The 19,130-nt window shown below is 41.8% G+C and overlaps 1 protein-coding gene across 1 annotated transcript in view; it reads right to left on the bottom strand.

Moving 5' to 3' along the window:
• The window catches only part of LOC117385237 (solute carrier family 22 member 23-like), a 111,047-nt gene extending 99,701 nt beyond the window's left edge, over nt 1–11,346 (bottom strand). Inside the window, exon 1 of the mRNA XM_033982508.2 lies at nt 10,364–11,346. Coding sequence (XP_033838399.1) covers nt 10,364–10,858 — 495 coding nt within the window. The 5' untranslated portion in view covers nt 10,859–11,346. The remainder of the gene's footprint in view (nt 1–10,363) is intronic.
• Nucleotides 11,347–19,130: the final 7,784 nt, after the last annotated feature.

Below are 19,130 nucleotides of genomic sequence, written 5' to 3'. Positions count from 1 at the left end.
TCATTTTTATACAGTACTTTTGCATCTTCAAGTCACTCAAATCTCTTTAAATCAAAGGGCAAGGTGAGTTATGCATCTTGCCCAAGGACACAACGACAGCATCTGAACAGAAATAACAGCTTTTCAGCCTTTTACGATGTGTTTTTTCCTTCCTTTTTTCAGACAAAAGCTCCAGAGTAGGGCATTAAAACAGCAATTCCAGTAAGAACACATGTTTAAAACCTACTTTCAAACTGTAAAACACATGCAAATAAAGTAAATAAACACTTCTGTATCATTAGCATCAAGTTTTAAATCTGTTATGACACGACGCACATTAAGGAGATAATTTGAGGTACAGTATTCGACCGCGCGGGCTAAATTAGCGCCCATCGTCTGTGTGTATGTTTAGCCCCATCCCGTGCCTATTCTATTCTGACGTCGCCTTTTATTTACTTTATTATTGCATAAGCGTTATCCCTCATTGATATTTCCACATTACGAAGCGCAACAGAGTCTATTGTAGGTTTTGACAGGGGCGTTTCATTGTTGTTGCCACTCTGCTGCTCTGCCTTTGAGGGATCAGGTGTCGACGGGACGGCCTAAGCCCCGCCGTGCGCGTCCGGGCCTGTGCAATCCAAACACGCACAGAACAGCACACTCATCACTTCCTGGTTGCCGTCACGTCCTCGTTTGGGATGTCCCGTCAGCTGGAGCGGGGACAGAGACACGGAGAGCGAGAGTAGAGTGTAGTACGACTCAATTCTGATTCTGTTAGCGTAGCGTTTGGGGTTAGCCGGGTGATTCTCGCCCGAGCGACCTTGTCAGAAAGTGAAGTGAAGAGGTCAGGGAAGACAAGTGCCCTCCTCCTCTACTCTCCTCCCTCCTCCTCTACCCTCCACCCTCCTCCTCTACCCTCCTCCTCTACCCTCCACCCTCCTCCTCTACCCTCCTCCTCTACCCTCCTCCCCCCTCCTCCCTCTCCTCTACCCTCCTCCTCTACCCTCCACCCTCCTCCTCTACCCTCTACCCTCCTCCTCTACCCTCCTCCCCCCTCCTCCCTCTCCTCTACCCTCCATCCTCATCCTCTACCCTCCTCCCTCCTCCTCTACCCTCCACCCTCTCCTCTACCCTCCTCCCTCCTCCTCTACCCTCCTCCCTCCTCCTCTACCCTCCATCATCCTCCTCTACCCTCCATCCTCCTCCTCTACCCTCCATCATCCTCCTCTACCCTCCTCCCTCCTCCTCTACCCTCCTCCCTCCTCCTCTACCCTCCTCCCTCCTCCTCTACCCTCCACCCTCCTCCTCTACCCTCCTCCCTCCTCCTCTACCCCCGTCGCACATGCACCTGTCACGGAGCTGCACTTCTGCTGCTGCTACTGTCAACATGGCATTTGGAGCTATTTGTACAAAAGCAACGAATACCACAAGCAAATACTAATAAGGATTTCTACGAGGACCTTTCAGACTCTATTTGGACAGATTTCAATAAAATCTAATACGTTTACACAATCTCCTTACAGCTCAGCGCACATTTTGCCACGTGCCAGTGTTTTTCAGAGCATTATGTAACGTTCAAATGGTTCATATATGTTAAAATCGGCTTTTTGGGTGGAGGATTCGTCATCACGATATACGATAATATTGCTAATCGCGATCAAAAAGGTCCGCAATTAATCGTTCGTGGCATTTTTTAATAATCATCACCAGACTGTGGCATTTTTACGGTTTCAATACAACGTTTAGATGCAAACTTGTTCTGAATCGGGATGGTTCTTCACCGTCGTACCTTCTGGGCAGTGAATCTACATCCAGATTATGCCGCACATTTATATCCTCCACTCAAGAAGGTGAAGTCTGATGTGTGGAATTATTATGGATTTGAAAAACAAAACAAGACCAACAAGATGAGCCACCGATCTGCAGAGCCTGACGAAAAAAAGTCGCGCATCCGAGAGCAAACACGAGCGACTTACGCGCACATTTACGACACAAACATCCTGCATCGTTTGACAAACTTGAGCTGAAAATATCCATCGTAAGAAACACCCCATGAGAAATAAACTATTGAATGTAGTTTGTGTTAGTTACGATTTGTGTGAATAATGGTGCGTGTTTGTGTCGACTTTGCTATCGCTAGGTTAGCACTAGCGGAACAGCATTTTGCACGGGTGATAGCACAGTTTGCTAGCAGCGGCGCATGGTTTTACAACAATCATGAATTAATCTGAATACCTAAAACCTCCTAAGACCTGGCAACGCATTTTGGGTTTTTTTTAGGTCACAACACATTTTTTTTTTCTCTAGAAGTTCCCGGTGTCACATATGAGGACATTAAACTGCCTTGGTTTAATAATTATCCTGTTAATGTCGTTTATCGTGATCTAGATCAAGTTGCAGGTCAGATTTTTTTTTTTAAAGATTCAAGATTTCATCGTCAACGTCAGAGAAAACAACAAAATTACTGCAGAGTTTTGATGTAAACTGGATTAGAAAAGATGCAAGAGGCCATTCATAAATAACCCCAGAGTAAACGTTAGCAGAGCGTGTAATAAACAGAAAAACGTCCCAGCGTCACAAGGACAAAAAGACAGATTTGTGGAGCAAGTTACGTCATTATGCAACAATTCAAAGTCCAATTCAGTGGTTCTGTATTGACGGTTTATTGGGAGTTATTGTCCTTCGAAATGGGGCAACAATTACGAAATTAATCCTCCCGCAACTGAATAAACGAAAGAAATCAGTTTAATGCCGCACTTCGGGACGTTCCAGGCAACAACATCTCCATGGAGACGGCTGATCTACCAACAGAAAAGTTACGTAATGCCCCGTTAAAGACTAATCGCTCAAGAACAGCACGATTTTACCTGCTTTTCAAAACGTCAAATATTCAAATATCCGTCCTGATGTTAAAAGTCAATCGAACCCGTTTTGAATCTCAAAGCTCACGGGACAAAATGCGTTTCTATTTTTATGTTTTTAAAGTTCTCCTCGTGAGTCTTTCAGGCTTTTGTCGGCGCAGAAGGAAGCTTTGAACAATTGCAATCGCGCCACGTTCTTGTGATGTCTTCCCGGGTAAAATGAAGTCGCAGCGTTTCTAAACAGAGCAAACAACCTCATCAGGATGCACCGCGGAACATCGTCAATTATTCAGCCTGCCAATGGGGAATACAAAACTTAAAGGCCCATCACGATAACGCATTTGGAAGCACGAGATGAGATTTTTTTTTTAAACAGACGACGGCCTGAGCTGCAGCAGAAGAAGAAACGGCAAAATGAAGCGATAATGAGCCGTAGAAGTGATGTTTTCGACTCTCTACGGCGCAAATCTTATCATGTTACAACTAAAATAACAAAAACGTACACACGGGAAACACTCTGCTAAAAATATATATTGTTACAGTATTGATGTAGTAATTATCATGACATAACTTTACATCATTTTCTTATTGTCTAATTGTCTTAAAAACATAAAAAAAAACAAAAACAAAACTGGTTCATCTGCCGTGTTCCAAAAGGTATTCCCCAGTTTTTAATGGTTAAAAGTTGTGAAAAGTGAGTTTATAAGCACTTATTTTGCAACTTTTCATAACTTTTAACCATCAACAATGACAACAACTAGCATGCCAACCGCACAATTCCTGACTATCACCCTTTATAATTCGATTGAGACAGTACGCAGCTTACGCAAATATGACCTCAAGAGCTGCTTAGACGATATATCTGCACTGGGGTGAGACTAATTTTGCTCAACAACAAAACTCTGTGAAAGTAGCTTAGTCGGTTGAGCGTTTGACCACTGATATGAAGGTTGCCGGTTCAAATCCTGCTCTTGAGTGGTCGGGTTGGTGTCATAGATGTGTCTGAATACACTGGTGTATAAATGGGTGAGTGATTCCTTGACGTAAAGCGCTTTGAGTGACTTAAAAGTGAAAAAAAGGGCGATTTGACCATTTACGTTGAAAAACTCAGGTGCGAGGGTCACGTTCCGAAGATAACCCGCAATAATCGAAATCCGCGAAGTATCAGCTTTATTTTTTTTACAATTATTCGCTACGTTTTTGTCTGTAAAACCCCTCACCACACACTTTATACACTTTTCTCACACAGGCGTTAACATTTTCTCACATTTCTCTCTCGTTTAAACTCTCGCAAAGTTCAAACCTTCGCAGATTTGAACGTTTCATGGACATTGTGGGTTTTGTCGGGGGAAAACTTGCAAATACACAGCACTTTAGAGTCACACTGAAACAAAAACTCCTCTGAAAGCTGCGAAAAACAGGCATTAACATTTTCTCGCATTTCTCTCTCGTTTAAACACAAAGTCAAAACCTTCGTAGCCGCCTTTTTGAACGTTTCATCGACATTGTGGGTTTTGTCGGGAAGAAAACTTACAAACATACAGCACTTCGGAGTCACACTGCGGAGGAGATTGATGGACAATGGTGTACAGCATTTTAACTGTCATTTTTGCCATGTTTTTTTCACGTACAGCGCCTCCTACGTGTCTCCGCTCACTCTTCTGACCTCCTGTCCAGCTGCGGGACTAGAATCCGGAGAAGCCCCTTGCGTATTAACCGCTTTATCAGCCGTCTCGATGTCCCCCCACCCACCAAATTACGCACACGCATCTCCCTAATGGGCCGGCTCAAATGCCACAGCTGCAGTTCATGTTGGATTTTTACTGGCCCACATTATCAGCCGTGAGCAGACGAGCTGTGGGCATCACCCGTTTTTACTCAACCCCTCCGTACTTCTCTCAGCCTCGCATCAAAACCATCGGCGATAACGTGTTTCATTATACGCCGCGGTGGAGGCTTCAGACGGGACAGATGAGCCAGATTAAAACGCAATTCACTGTGGTCCCCGAGAGGCCGAGGGGTTATCGTCCGTCGTCAGCTGAGTACGCGACGACGGGAGGTTCGTACGGGCGACTTTGATGAGTAAAGGTTGAATATATACAGTTTGAAATGGCATTAAAGCGACGTGGAGTTGCGGAGAAGCAGGATACAAGCTGCAAAAGTCATTATATTGTATTTTAAGTGGTACAATTAATCAGATTTTAAAGTTTCTGTGATTTCTAAGTGTTCATGATCAGCTTGGGTCGTGTGCAAGCGTCTGGAAAGAAGAAATGTACCGGATTTTCTGGACTATAAGTGTCTCTTTTTTCATAGTTTGTCCAGGGGTGCGACTTATACTCAGATGCGACTTATATGTGAAATGATTCAACTATATAATGCCATATCTTGGTTATTGTCGCCAGTTTCTACTCCTCCTGAACCACTGAACATTTAAAATTTAAACATTACGGTGATTTAAAAGACAAAGAGAAACACTGAACAAAAACGCCCCTAAAAGAAAACGGTAAAATGTTCAGAAGCGACACCGAGGACGAAGAATTCAGTGGATTTATTGATTTGGGGTGAGATCCAGAGTAAACTTGTTGCTTGTTTTTTCTGCTTTATTTATCTGATTAACTGTTAATATCTTACGTTAACAAACCAGACACGTGTTCAGTTCTGTCTGTGCTTCATGTCGCTGAATAAATATAAATGTGTTACGTTAGCGTGATGTACTGATATTCAGCCTGTTGTTCCACATTTTATTATTATTATTAGAACTTGACTTTAAAGATAAAATGTCTGTTTTTGGTCTTGGATTTTGTAAAATAAATTTCCTACAAAAATGCAACTTATATGTTTTTTCTTCATTATTATTTATTTTTCACTGGTGCGACTTATACTCCAGAGCGACTATAGTCCGGAAAATACGGGATTCTAAATTAATAAAATGTATGAGCTGCAATAAATAAGTAGCAAAATTAATCACTTTAGTTGTTTGTAGATGAGTCATAAAAGTTATTAATTCAAACCTCTACAGCTCAAATCTTATTGTATTGCAAAAAACAGCCAAAACGTTTTTGTAAAAATAATTTTGTAAAATAAATTCCCCAAAAAATGCAATTTATAGTCCAGTCCAACTTATGTTTTTTTTCCTTCATTATTTGTCTGGTGCGACTTATACTCCAGAGCGACGTATAGTCCAGAAAACATGGTACGGTTTATTAGATTTTATTGAAATTTGGCCAAAAAAAAGAGTCTGAAAGTCTTCATAGAAATTCTTATTAGAATTTCCTCATGGTATTCTGTTCTCGGTCTCGGATTTTGTAAAAGAAATTGCGACTTATATGTTTTTTTCTTCATTATTATTCATTTTTTGTCTGGAACTACTTTTTTTGTGTTAAATGGGACTAATTTAAAGTTTGTAGTGTTTATGTTCAGGAGATAGAACAAGTTTTAAATTATAATGATTTAATATAATGTAATTTTGACACATATAAGTGAAAAATACATTATTGTTGCCGTACCCGCCTCTCCTCCCTGGTATTTAACACAAGCTCAAACAGAACATCTTGGTGTTTTACTGAACGTTTTTGTTTTTTATTCACTTTTATGTGAAACTGAAGTCGACCTCGTATATTATATTTTATTTATTTTACAAACTGTCCACCCACAACAAGTCTCAAACATGAGGGCACGGAAAAGAAACGGAAATGCAACGGAAAAGCAACGGAAATGCAACGTTACGCAACCGATACTGACAAATCTGCAAACTTTTGAGTAAAGACACATCAATGTTTCTTATATAAAATGTAAACACTGCTGCATCGATGGTTAGTTATGAAGTAATTCCCTTATTTCCGTGATTGTATCTGACCCGATGCGAAAAATCACCCTGAAAAAAAACGTGAAATCCTGATTAGATCCTGTTGTTTGGTTTGGGTCACGACAGGGCGGGAGATGTTTGTCCAGGGATGGTGTTGCATTATTTCAAGTGTGCACCGGGTTGACCTTTGCTCCAAATCAAACGCTCTTGTGACTAAATCGTCCATTAGAAGCAGCAGATTCAACAACCGGACGTGAAACTGCGGCGTGTGGATGTGCGCCATGTTTCTGTGCGTTAAACGTGTCGCCGATCGGATGAGTCACGTCGGAGAGCGTCCCCGGCGTCGCCCACATCGACATAAACGCTTCATTATCGCTGGAAAACTCTGTCAGCGTGAATCCGGCGCGACGTGTGGAAGAAAAATACAAATACAGTTAGTTGTTCCTCGTTAAATCGCGGTTCAACTTTCGTGGTCTCGCTGTTTCGTGGATGTTGGATCGCAGTGTGACTCTTAAGTGCTGTATGTTTGTAAGTTTTCTCGCCGACAAAACCCGCAATGTCGATGAAACGTTCTGCAGCGACAAAGGCGTCTGCGGTCGCGCCCAAATGGTCAAGGAAGAAGAAAAGGTTGGACTTCTAGACACGCTGAAGGAAGGGAGAAGTTACGCGGCAGTAGGGGGCGCCATTACGGATAAATTAATCTTTGTTTTGTTGCGTAAAGGAGGAGGAAATACATAACATAAGGATGACAACATAAGGCAGCAATAAGTTTTAACGTAGATAGTGTATAAAGTGTGTGGTGAGGGGTTTTACAGCAAAAAACATAGAGAATAATTGTAAAAAATAAAGCTGATACTTCGCAGGTTATTTTTTAGAACGTAACCCCCGCGATAAACCAGGGACGACTGTAATTTAAAGTTAAAAAAACCAAAGATGCACTCAAAAAGTACAAAATAAAAGTTTTTATTACCACATGACAAAGTTAAAATCATGTCAATGCGTTTCAGTCGTTCAATCTCGAGTTTGAAACATGTTACCGCGATTTTTAATTTATTTGCCATGTGATAATAAAGGATTTTAGTTATTTTGTACTTTTTGAGGGCCTTGTTTTCTGAAGAGGACCAAAAGGACAACTCTGCACAATCTCTGTAGCTCTCCTGCCATCGAAATCCGTGAGGTATCAGCTTTATTTTTTACATTATTCTCTCTGTTTTTGCTGTAAAACCCCTCACCACACACTTTATACACTTTCCTCACACAGGCGTTAACATTTTCTCACATTTCTCTCTCGTTTAAACTCTCTCAAAGTTCAAACCTTCGTAGGCGTCTTTGTCGGTGCAGAACGTTTCATCGACATTGTGGGTTTTGTCGGGGAGAAAACAAATTGCAAACGTACAGCACTTCAGAGTCACACTGAGATCCAACGTTTATGTAAATTTGTCTGAACACATTCTGTACTGGACAGGAGACACGGCACGGAGGAGACTGATGGACAATGGTCTACAGTCCAACAGCCAATCAGGACGCACAACACAATGGTCTACAGTCCAACAGCCAATCAGGACACAGGACACAATGGTCTACAGTCCAACAGCCAATCAGGACGCACGACACAATGGTCTACAGTCCAACAGCCAATCAGGACACAGGACACAATGGTCTACAGTCCAACAGCCAATCAGGACGCACGACACAATGGTCTACAGTCCAACAGCCAATCAGGACGCACGACACAATGGTCTACAGTCCAACAGCCAATCAGGACGCACGACACAATGCACGTTTATACGATGTAAAAAAAACATGTGAAACTACGCTAAAAAAATCCACCAAACAGCGAGACCGTGAAAGATGAACCGCGATATAGCGAGAGACAACTGTATCTAAAATAAGTCTGTGACAATGAGCCGATATTTGCACTTTCAGCGTATCAGCTATCGGCCTTCGATCTCCAGGACAGGCCGATATTTAGTTGTTGCAAAAAAAAAAACTGCACAAACTGTGGCTAAACTGCTCTCTCTGTGTGTTTTTAAAAAGGGGCTGTCGTAAATGTAACTTTTTTAACTTAATATGAGGAAAATAACCTAAATCGAACTTACGTATCGACGCAGAAAATATCGGCAGAGCTTATCGGCCTCTGAATTCTAAATAATCAGCAATGAACATGGAAAAACCCAAATATCGTCCGATTTTTAGCCACAATAATCACAAAATCGAGTTATTGCTCCATATATGAAACCTGGAACAGTATATTTTGGCTCTTTTTTTGCCATTTTTATTCAATTGCACAAGATTTAAGCTGCAGATTGTAGAGAAAATAAACAGCAGAGTGAACACAGACGATATTATTGTTGCAGTTTAGGCGTTTTAACGAAGCTGTACATTTAAAAATCAGTTTAATGGGGTTCCTCGGGTTGTGGCAAAGTAGTTTTTATCGTTTATCGCAGTATTTCTCCGCTCAGACTGACACAGCTGCTCGTGTGGGGGGTTTCCCTGGTGTGTGCGGTGACATAATCAAGTTCGACAGCAGTTTCAATACATGTAACTCAATGGAACTGACAATAGAAGCTCACGCGGCGTTTTCAAGACGTGCTACAGAAATCCTGCATAGAACTATTTGCCAAATCTGTTCTTCTGAGTTTTTGTAAATGTCATACGCTTCGTCTGGATTTGCTCAACATTCAAGCTTCTCTTTGGGTTGGGTTCTTTTTTAAATGGACCTGAAAATACGAGAAGTTTGAAGAATTGCAACAGAAATCTGACAGTAAAAGCGAATAACAATCTGTCGAATCTGTTCAAGCTTCTCCTGAGGTTTGCAAATGTCATATGTTATGTTTTAGCTTTATTTTGCATTAAAATTCACGCTTTTCTTTGCGTTGGGTTCTTTTTTTTACGTGTAAATGAACCAAAAATACAAGAAATTTGAAGAATTGCTGCAGAAATCTTGCCCAAAAAACTGCACAGAACAAATTTACAAAGCTCAGGAGAAGCTTGAACAGATCTGGAGATGTTATATGTCATTTTTTTAGCTACATTTGCATCAATATTCAAGCTTCTCTTAGTGCTGGGTTCTTTTGGACGTGACAGTACAAGAATTTTGAAGAACTGCTGCACAAATCTTGCCAAAAACTGCACAGAACAATTTGCCAAATCTGTCCAAGCTTCTCCTGAGCTTTGCAAATGTCACATCCCGTTTTTTTTTAGCTATATTTGCATCAAAATTCAAGCTTCTCTTCATCTGAGGTTCTTTTTATGTGTAAATAGACCCGACAGTACAAGAAATTTGAAGAACTGCTACAGAAATCTTCCCCGAAATGTGAAAAACGATCTGCTGGAGGTTTCCCCTGAGCTTTTTTAAACACCACCTGCAGTTTTCTACACTGTATAAACCTCCAAACCTGCAAAATATTGTCTTCTTTCAGTATTTAAACGCCACTTTTCACATGTATCGTATTTATTCCACCGCCTGAATATAGAAAAGTAACGTTATGTCAACCCGACCTGTCAGTCCACCGTGTTACATCATGTCATGAGGTGAGTAATACAGGTTTAATAATACAACACAATTGATTTTAACTTTGACTTTAGCACATAGCTGTTAGACTTAAGAGCATGGCAGAGGAAATTGCGATGCTTTAATTATTCAGGAGGACAATCTTTCCTCATCAGAGCAGAGGAGGGGTGGATTGGTGCGTGTCCATCACTGGGAGCTTCTTACCTTGGTGACCACATTCTCCACGAGCCCAGTGTGCAGCTCAAACGTCCACTCACTGCACCTGCACTGCACACTGGCGCTGTCATTCAGGCTGATGCTGGAGGTGGTGGTGCTGCTGGTGGTGGTGGTGGAGCTCACGTTGGCAGAGACATAACCCGGTCTGGAGCTGCTGCTGCTGTTTGTCCAGGCAGTGTCCAGGAGCGAGGCGAACCCGCTGCTCACGTTGCTGAGGTTGGCAGGGGGCTGGACGCATGTGTTATTGGGCTGCGCCAGGAGGAAATTGTCTGAATAGTGACTGAATCCAATGAAAATCGCCGGGATCCATGTCAGCACGATCAGCTGTTTCTGGTACTTCCCAAATCCCCCGAGAAAAGGCAGCACGGCGCCGTCAATGCGCGTGAGCAGCGACGACGACGACGACGAGTTTTCCGGGGACACGAATCCGTTCTCGGGCTGCGGACGGTCCTCCCCGCCGGTGTCGAGCTGCACCACGGCCATCTCCCTCTCTCTCTCTCAGCCGGTGGATAGAGAGATGCGTGTTCCGTGGCGCAGAGGAGAGAGGAGGAGAGAGGAGGAGAGAGGAGGAGAAGCCGGGGGTTTTGCAGTGCTTTACCCCCCTGTCGTCTCTCCACACTCTGCGTCAGTGAGCGCGGCGTGTGCGCAGTCAGTCAATGGGACAGACGCGCCTCTCCGTGCGATTCTGTGTCTGATCAGGAAGCACTTCCCCCTGCGCCGGGTTCAGCTGCTCACTTCAAAACAAACTGCGGCCAGAGAGAAGAGGAGGAGGAGGCAGGAGAGGGGAGGAAGCGAGGAAAGAAAGGAAAGGAGAGGAAGGAAGGGAGGAAGGGGGTCTTTTCCGACATCGCGTGATCCATCCGTGGTTCCCTCTCATTCCGCCGCGTCCTCGGTGTTTCCCGCGCGCGCTACAGGTAACTCACCTGAGCACAGACCCTCCCCGCGCTGACTCAGCCCAAACATGGCCTCCCAAGAAACGCAGCTCTGCCTGTAAACGTAGAAGAAGTGAGTCCTGCGCGGCGCGTGTCCACTGCGCACAGACGCACAGACGCGCGCCTCTCCAGCTGTTTACCCAAATAATACAAGTCTTTGTTAGAAACACACTCAGCCACCGCCTCTTTCTGCTCCTGCATATTTTAATACAGCAGCAGCAGAAGCTCACACATTTGTCAGGACTGAGACAAAAGAGTCACGAGTTCAGTTCAGTCATAAACACTGTTATTAAAACGATAATTAAACTAAGAAAACAGGTCACAATCTGCACTGTCCTGCAACAAACTGATGCAACTTCACACGAATCCACCCTAAAAAAAAATTTAACAAATCAATATGAATTTTTATCAGCCATCTCCCTAATTTTGTGTCCAGTATAAACTTTAATAATAATGTTTAACAGCTGCATTTATTTGTCAAACGCTTGTTAAAAACTTTTCATCTTTACTGATTCAAATAATATTTAATAATCCTGCAAAATCAGACAAATAAAGCTGAAAATAAACACAATTTTGAGGATTACTAGTCACCTGACCACGTGACAGTCTCCCATTGGTTTTAGTGGAGCCTGTGTTTAACAATACTGCCTCCTGCTGGACAGAAGGTGAAATTACACTGTGGTTATTTGTAGAATTAAATGTTGGACTTGTTTTCTGGCCCCAATGAACCAACAGCACTGATATAATTATATAAAAACAGTGGATTTAACAATAATAGTCTGAATAAGTCTGAATTAAATCCTAAATATAAAATGTTTAGATGTTAAGTGCAGGTTATGAAGCTTTATTAAGTGAAATTTACGAGAATTTCACACAAAAAAAACAACTTTAAACTCTGAATCCATGCGTAAACTTCATGATTATTATTATTATTTTGATAAGAAACATTTATTCATGTCTTTAACAGGTGAGAGTGTTTTTGTCAAGTGCACTGATGACCCCTGGTGGATGATTGTAGAACTACATGCAGCACAAAGATTGAAACAGAGAATAAACTTCACTGGGAGAGGTTTGTGTAGCAATAAAAAAAAACACAAACAAGCAAAAAAACACATTTATGACTTGTAAATATAAAAAAGTAAACAAATTTTCTGCAAAAGTGTAATAAAACATGTATTTGTAGTATTTATTTTGCTCTACTGCTCGTCTTCCTCCTCATCGACACCACTTTATTTATTTATTGTCGTGTACTTTTTATATAATACCCCACTTCCCAAACACGTACTTCCCTCGATTACTGCGTTCACAAGTGGATACACGCCAACAGAAACCCTTTTTTTTTTTTTTTGTCCGTTGCACTTTGTCCTCTCCCTGGCCGGGCCGTGCGGTGTCATTCAAATGCGGCGACCCCTCCCTAACAACCAGGTGTGTCAGGTGCCCCGCCCTGCGCCGTGACTCATGCAGTGACTGTGTGTGTGAACGTTTCAAATCTTCTGTCTGCGACTCAACTCCTCGTTACACATGAAGAGAAAGCATTCACCGCCCAAAGGTGTGGCCCGCTGCAAAAAAAACTCACTTTTAAGATAACATCCAGTGAAAGGTACTAGAGATAATCGCTATCTTTAAAATACTCGGTGTATTTGACCCGCGCAGGATGCATTCTGTGTACTTTGGAGTCTCAGATTAGTGAGGATGCGATTTATTACTTGTGGTTAATGTTTGTGCCTCAGAGACATATTTTGTTCAAGTCTAAAGGCTCTGAGTTTGTGTCTTTAAACAACAAGTACTGCGAAGTTATACGAGGAAAACGTGGTCGAGTACGCAGTCAAGTACTTCAAATACACACTGAAAATTCAATAAACGCTGCTGCTCTACTGGTTCTGCTACTCCAACTACTACTACGTCCTATAATACTACTTCTATACATGTACTGCTACTACAATAAATAGTGGAATATACAAAATTAATAGTACTACAAACAGTATGGCTACTACTACTACTACAACTGCTGCAACTCTGCTACTAGAATAAAGAGTGGAATATCCTAAATTAATAGTACTACGAACAGTATTGCTGCTGCTGCTGCTACAACTGCTGCAACTTTTACTACTAAACAAAGGGCTAAATGAAGTTTCCTACTTAAAGAAGGAAAACGTGGTCGAGTACGCAGTCAAGTACTTCAAATATACACTGAATATTCAATAAATGTTGCTGCTCTACTGGTTCTGCTACTCCAACTACTACTACGTCCTTTAATACTACTTCTATGCATGTACTGCTACTAGCACAAAGAGTGGAATTGTACTGCAAATAATATTCCTACTTTCACTTCAATTGCTGCAACTCTGCTACTCCAACTGCTACTACTACTTCCTATAATACTACTTTTATGCATGTACTACTACTAGAATAAAGAGTGGAATATAAATATTTGATAGTACTACGAACAGTATTGCTACTACTGCAACTGCTGCAACTTTTACTACTAAACTCAGGCCTAAATGAAGTTATCTACTACTCCTACAAGTACTATTTTGTGTGTACATTAGCAGTAGTATTATTCAGTCAAATACTACAGTTTTTTTTGTATACCACTTTACTCGCTTTATTTCATATATTACTAATTATGAATACTTTCTCGTAGGTTGAATAATTACGCTAAATGCATCAGTACGTGCAGTGATTTTTGCTTTATTTTTTTATTTTTCACGATGATTTTTTGTTTGTACGACAACAAATCAAAAAATAAACAATTAATTAAAAAATAGGTAAAAATGCCCCATTCTGAGCTGATAGTGACGTCCCGGGGAACAAAAACCACGACAAAAGTACTAAATATTTGCCACTACTACATCGGAAAGTGGAGTGAATCACAATCGACGAGACAATGTCACTGAGTCAAGAGTTTTAATAAGCACCTGTGAAACTGTTGTGTCAAAGTGTGATGTAAGCGCCGTGTCTGGAAATGATATCAGGAGCGAGTCTGAAGATACACGACCGTGATTCACCGCCAGGATTAACTCAGCACAGTATTTCTCACACTCCACCAGGTGTTACATTCCTGCACCTGTGACCTTTTACGGCACCGGGGAACTTTTACATGCTTTTTATTTATTTTGACATCCAGATTCAACCCGGAAACGAGGAAAAAAAAGTCCAAAAGTCCAACATTAAGTTAAAGATTCACCTGTAAAGTGAAAAGGACAGAGGTTTTTTTGAGGTTTTTGTACTTGTGGGCCTTAAAAACATGTGAATTATGCAGAAAAAGAGGTAACAATCAACGCAAAATACATGATAAGGAAGGTAAAAGTTAAAGTGAAACGTGGTTGCCATGGCGACGGTGGTAGACACGCCCTTTTTTTGGCCAAAACAGTGAATAAAAACACCTGTAATGCAAGAAAAACACCTTTTTTTCACCATATCGCGACATATTTCAAAGCGGTAACATGTCCAAGGAGGCGAGAGAAAAGCTGATGCACCGCCAGAAAAGCTCCACAGTGCAGCTTTAGTCGTCTCCCTGGTCTCCTGCAGCTTTCTCTGTCTGCATTAGCTTAGAATTTCGCTAAAACCAATCGTTTATCGACTCACTGTGTGGTTGTGGTTAGCATTTCTGCGTTATTATCCAGCTCTCGTCGTAAATGCGTCTAAAAAGTGTTGCTAACGATAAAAATAAAGCAATGAAAACGTTATTACGATGTGAATCCTCTGCCACGAGCTCCAGTCGCCCGTAGCGTCCAATAAAACTTTAAACAATCATTTTCTAATAGTGTTTGCATAAGACTTATCAACTATACAGCTAATTATCCAGATAAAACGCACTATAAAAGCTCATTACTGCCAAATAAAGCTGCAACGTGTAACTTTCCTAGTGTTGGATCTATGTTATGGCTTAATCTGGGAGTTTAATCTGTCTATTTAGCATTTATTTAACTGTGGTAAGTGTTTTTATTGCTGAAAAACACCTGGCAAAACGTGCTTTCTCACTGCGACTGGGCTCACCGCTCCACAAACATGACCCGTGACCCGCGTAGCAACGGCACCTGCTCGTTTCCATGGAGTTACAGACACACACAGACACACACAGACACACCGGGGAGCGTTTTAAGCAAAGACAAGACAGACAAACTTCAGACCGAGCGGTGGAAATGGTGGAAATGGTGCAAACGAGCGCAGCCAAGTTCAGTGAAATTGAAACGCGTGTTTACTTTTAATCCGTGTAATTAACATGATGATCTTGGCTGCGTGTCCCGGTCCTTCCCTTTTCCGTGCAGAATGAAGATGGGAGCTGCAAGTCGAGTCCTGCGCTCGGCTTTGTTTAAACAACGGTAATAATGTCTTAAACCCGCAAGGATTACTGTCCAAAAATGCATCTGGGTTGGTCCTCGTCGTGCCTGAGAACAATATTACACTGATAAAACACTTAGTTAACCATAATCGCTCTGCAAATTAAGCTTTTCCATGAGTTTTCCTGACAAGTTGAGCTACGAAAAGCAATATTTTTACGGAATATTGTTTAAATACTATCAGAATTCCTGTGTGGGGCGTTGTCTGTGTGAATGTGTTGAGTGATTCCTTTGCAGTTCCTCAGGTTTTCTTTGCAAAACGCCAGAAAGAGCCGCAAAAAAACACGTTCTACAGTGAAGTTTTGGTGCAGAGTTTCACGTTTCTGTTCATATTTCACTTTTAAACGAGCGAAAGCAGAAGAGACGTTTGCAGAATCCTCAGAAAAGTTTGAAACTCGGTGTCGTTTCGCGTCACGACACCGATCCCCACCTTTCACTTTTCAGAGACACACCCTGATGGAGCTGAGTGTGCAGGACTAAACCAGGACTAAACCAGGACTAAACCGGGACTAAACCGGGACTAAAAAAGGACTAAACCAGGACTAAACCAGGACTAAACCAGGACTAAACCAGGACTAGACCAGGACTAGACCAGGACTAAACCGGGACTAAACCAGGACTAAACCAGGACTAAACCAGGACTAAACCGGGACTAAACCGGGACTAAAAAAGGACTAAACCAGGACTAAACCAGGACTAAACCAGGACTAAACCAGGACTAGACCAGGACTAGACCAGGACTAAACCGGGACTAAACCAGGACTAAACCGGGACTAAACCAGGACTAGACCGGGACTAAACCGGGACTAAACCGGGACTAAACCGGGACTAAACCAGGACTAAACCAGGACTAAACCAAGATTAAACCGGGACTAGACCGGGACTAAACCGGGACTAAACCAGGACTAGACCAGGACTAAACCAGGACTAAACCAGGACTAAACCAGGACTAAACCAGGACTAAACCGGGACTAAACCGGGACTAAACCAGGACTAGACCAGGACTAAACCTGGACTAAACCGGGACTAAACCGGGACTAAGCCAGGACTAAACCAGGACTAGACCAGGACTAAACCAGGACTAAAGCGGGACTAAACCAGGACTAAACCAGGACTAAACCAGGACTAGACCAGGACTAGACCAGGACTAAACCGGAACTAAACCGGGACTAAACCGGGACTAAAAAGGGACTAAACCGGGACTAAACTGGGACTAAACCAGGACTAAACCAGGACTAAACCAGGACTAAACCTGGACTAAACCGGGACTAAACCAGGACTAAACCAGGACTAAACCAGGACTAAACCAGGACAGAACCAGGACTAAACCAGGACAGAACCAGGACTAAACCAGGACTAAACCTGGACTAAACCGGGACTAAACCAGGACTAAAACAGGACTAAAACAGGACTAAAACAGGACTAAACCAGGACAGAACCAGGACTAAACCAGGACTAAACCAGGACTAAACCAGGACTAAACCAGGGCTAAACTGGGACTAAACCAGGACTAAACCGGGACTAAACCAGGACTAAACAAAGACTAAACTGGGACTAAACTGGGACTAAACATGGAGACTCTGTTTGACTTTTCTGCAGCTAAAACCTTTAAATCCAGACTCTGTTTTGTTTATCTGTGCGGGGGTTTATTCTGCTCCTCTGCGGGGGTTTATTCTGCTCCTCGTCTTTCTCTTTTAAAACACACGCCCTGATGAAGCTGTGCTGAGGTTTACAGAGATAAAAAAACAAACAAAAGTAAGTTACCAAAGGGTCGAACACGGTGAGAAAACGACATAAGATCCTCAGAGTTTGAGGTGGAGAAGCGTCACTCACAGATGAACTCTTTAAATGTGACCTCTGACCTCGAGAATGTTGAACCCCAGATGCAAATTCTTCACCGGACTGAGCAGAATCATCCTGCGCTCAGAGGACACGACGAAACACAACACAGATTTAACCATTACTCTATGCACGTATTTTTAGCTCGGAGAGACACTGACGACCGCGTAATAATTCACATTTAGGTGTAAAATGTTTGAATCACTCGAGCATGAAAATAAACCAGAAATATGTTTGAAATCTTGTGTTTTTTTATGTAATTTGGATTTGACTGTGCGATTTGAGCTCGTACGAGACATTTTAAACAGTTTTTCGTTTATTAAACAGTTTGTTAATCACATAAACTTTCAGAATGATGAGAAAGTAGGACCGTTGCCATAGCGATTAACAATTATACGTCTGTTCTAAGCAAAATCTGTCTATTTGAAAACGAAACGAAATAGATCGATTTTGCTTAGAACAGACGTATAATTGTTAATCGCTATGGCAACGGTTCTATTTTATAAACATGAAAATGACGAGAGAAAAGTCAAGACACAAAGTAATAAATAAATAAAGAGCAAAAGAATGAACCAAGTGTCTAAAGGAGGATTTTTATGAAGTTTATGCACAAATGTTCCAGGACTTAAACAGGACTAAACCAGGTCTAAATCAGGACTAAACCAGGACTAAAAAAGGAATTAAAAAAAAGGACTAAACCAGGACTAAAAAAGGACTAAACCAGGACTGAACCAGGACTAAACCAGGACTAAAAAAAGGACTAAAAAAGGACTAAACCAGGACTAAACCAGGACTAAACCAGGACTAAACCAGGACTAAACCAGGAATAAAAAAAGGACTAAAAAAGGACTAAACCAGGACTAAAAAAAAGGACTAAACCAGGACTAAACCAGGAATAAAAAAAGGACTAAACCAGGACTAAACCAGGACTGAACCAGGACTAAACCAGGACTGAACCAGGACTAAACCAGGACTTAAACAGGACTTAAACAGGACTAAACCAGGACTAAACCAGGACTAAACCAGGACTAAACCAGGACTAAACCAGGAATAAAAAAAGGACTAAAAAAGGACTAAACCAGGACTAAAAAAAAGGACTAAACCAGGACTAAACCAGGACTTAAACAGGACTTAAACAGGACTAAACCAGGACTAAACCAGGACTAAACCAGGACTAAAAAAGGACTAAACCAGGACTAAACCAGGACTAAACCAGGACTAAACTGGGACTAAAGCAGAACTAAACATGGAGAATCAGTGTTTGAGTTTTCTGCAGCTAAAACCTTTAAATCCAGACTGAACCTGATTCTTTTTTATCTATGCGGGGGGTTTATTCTGCACTTTCCACCTTTCACGTTCCTTTTCTCCTGATTATTTCCGTTTTAATCCGTTTGCTTTGTGCCTTTAACGTCTTTCTCATCCTGTAAAACACTTTAAATGCCTTTGCGCTGTACAAATAAACTTCCCTTTCCCTATTTCCTCTTATTTTCCCTTTTTTTTTTCTTTAAACACCGAAGCTCATGTTAGACTTTATCCACCTGCGTTTAACCCAACACGACCCGCGTTTCTCTTTAACCTCGTCCAAATCCACAGATCGAGTGTCTCTTTAAGTCGGTGCCAAACTATTTTTCAAACAGACCC

The sequence above is a fragment of the Periophthalmus magnuspinnatus genome, chromosome 17 (assembly GCF_009829125.3).
Source record: "Periophthalmus magnuspinnatus isolate fPerMag1 chromosome 17, fPerMag1.2.pri, whole genome shotgun sequence".
In the NCBI taxonomy this organism is placed as follows: Eukaryota; Metazoa; Chordata; class Actinopteri; order Gobiiformes; family Gobiidae; genus Periophthalmus; species Periophthalmus magnuspinnatus.
Note: the sequence above shows the minus strand (reverse complement) of the source record. Positions and strands in the feature narration are given on the sequence as shown.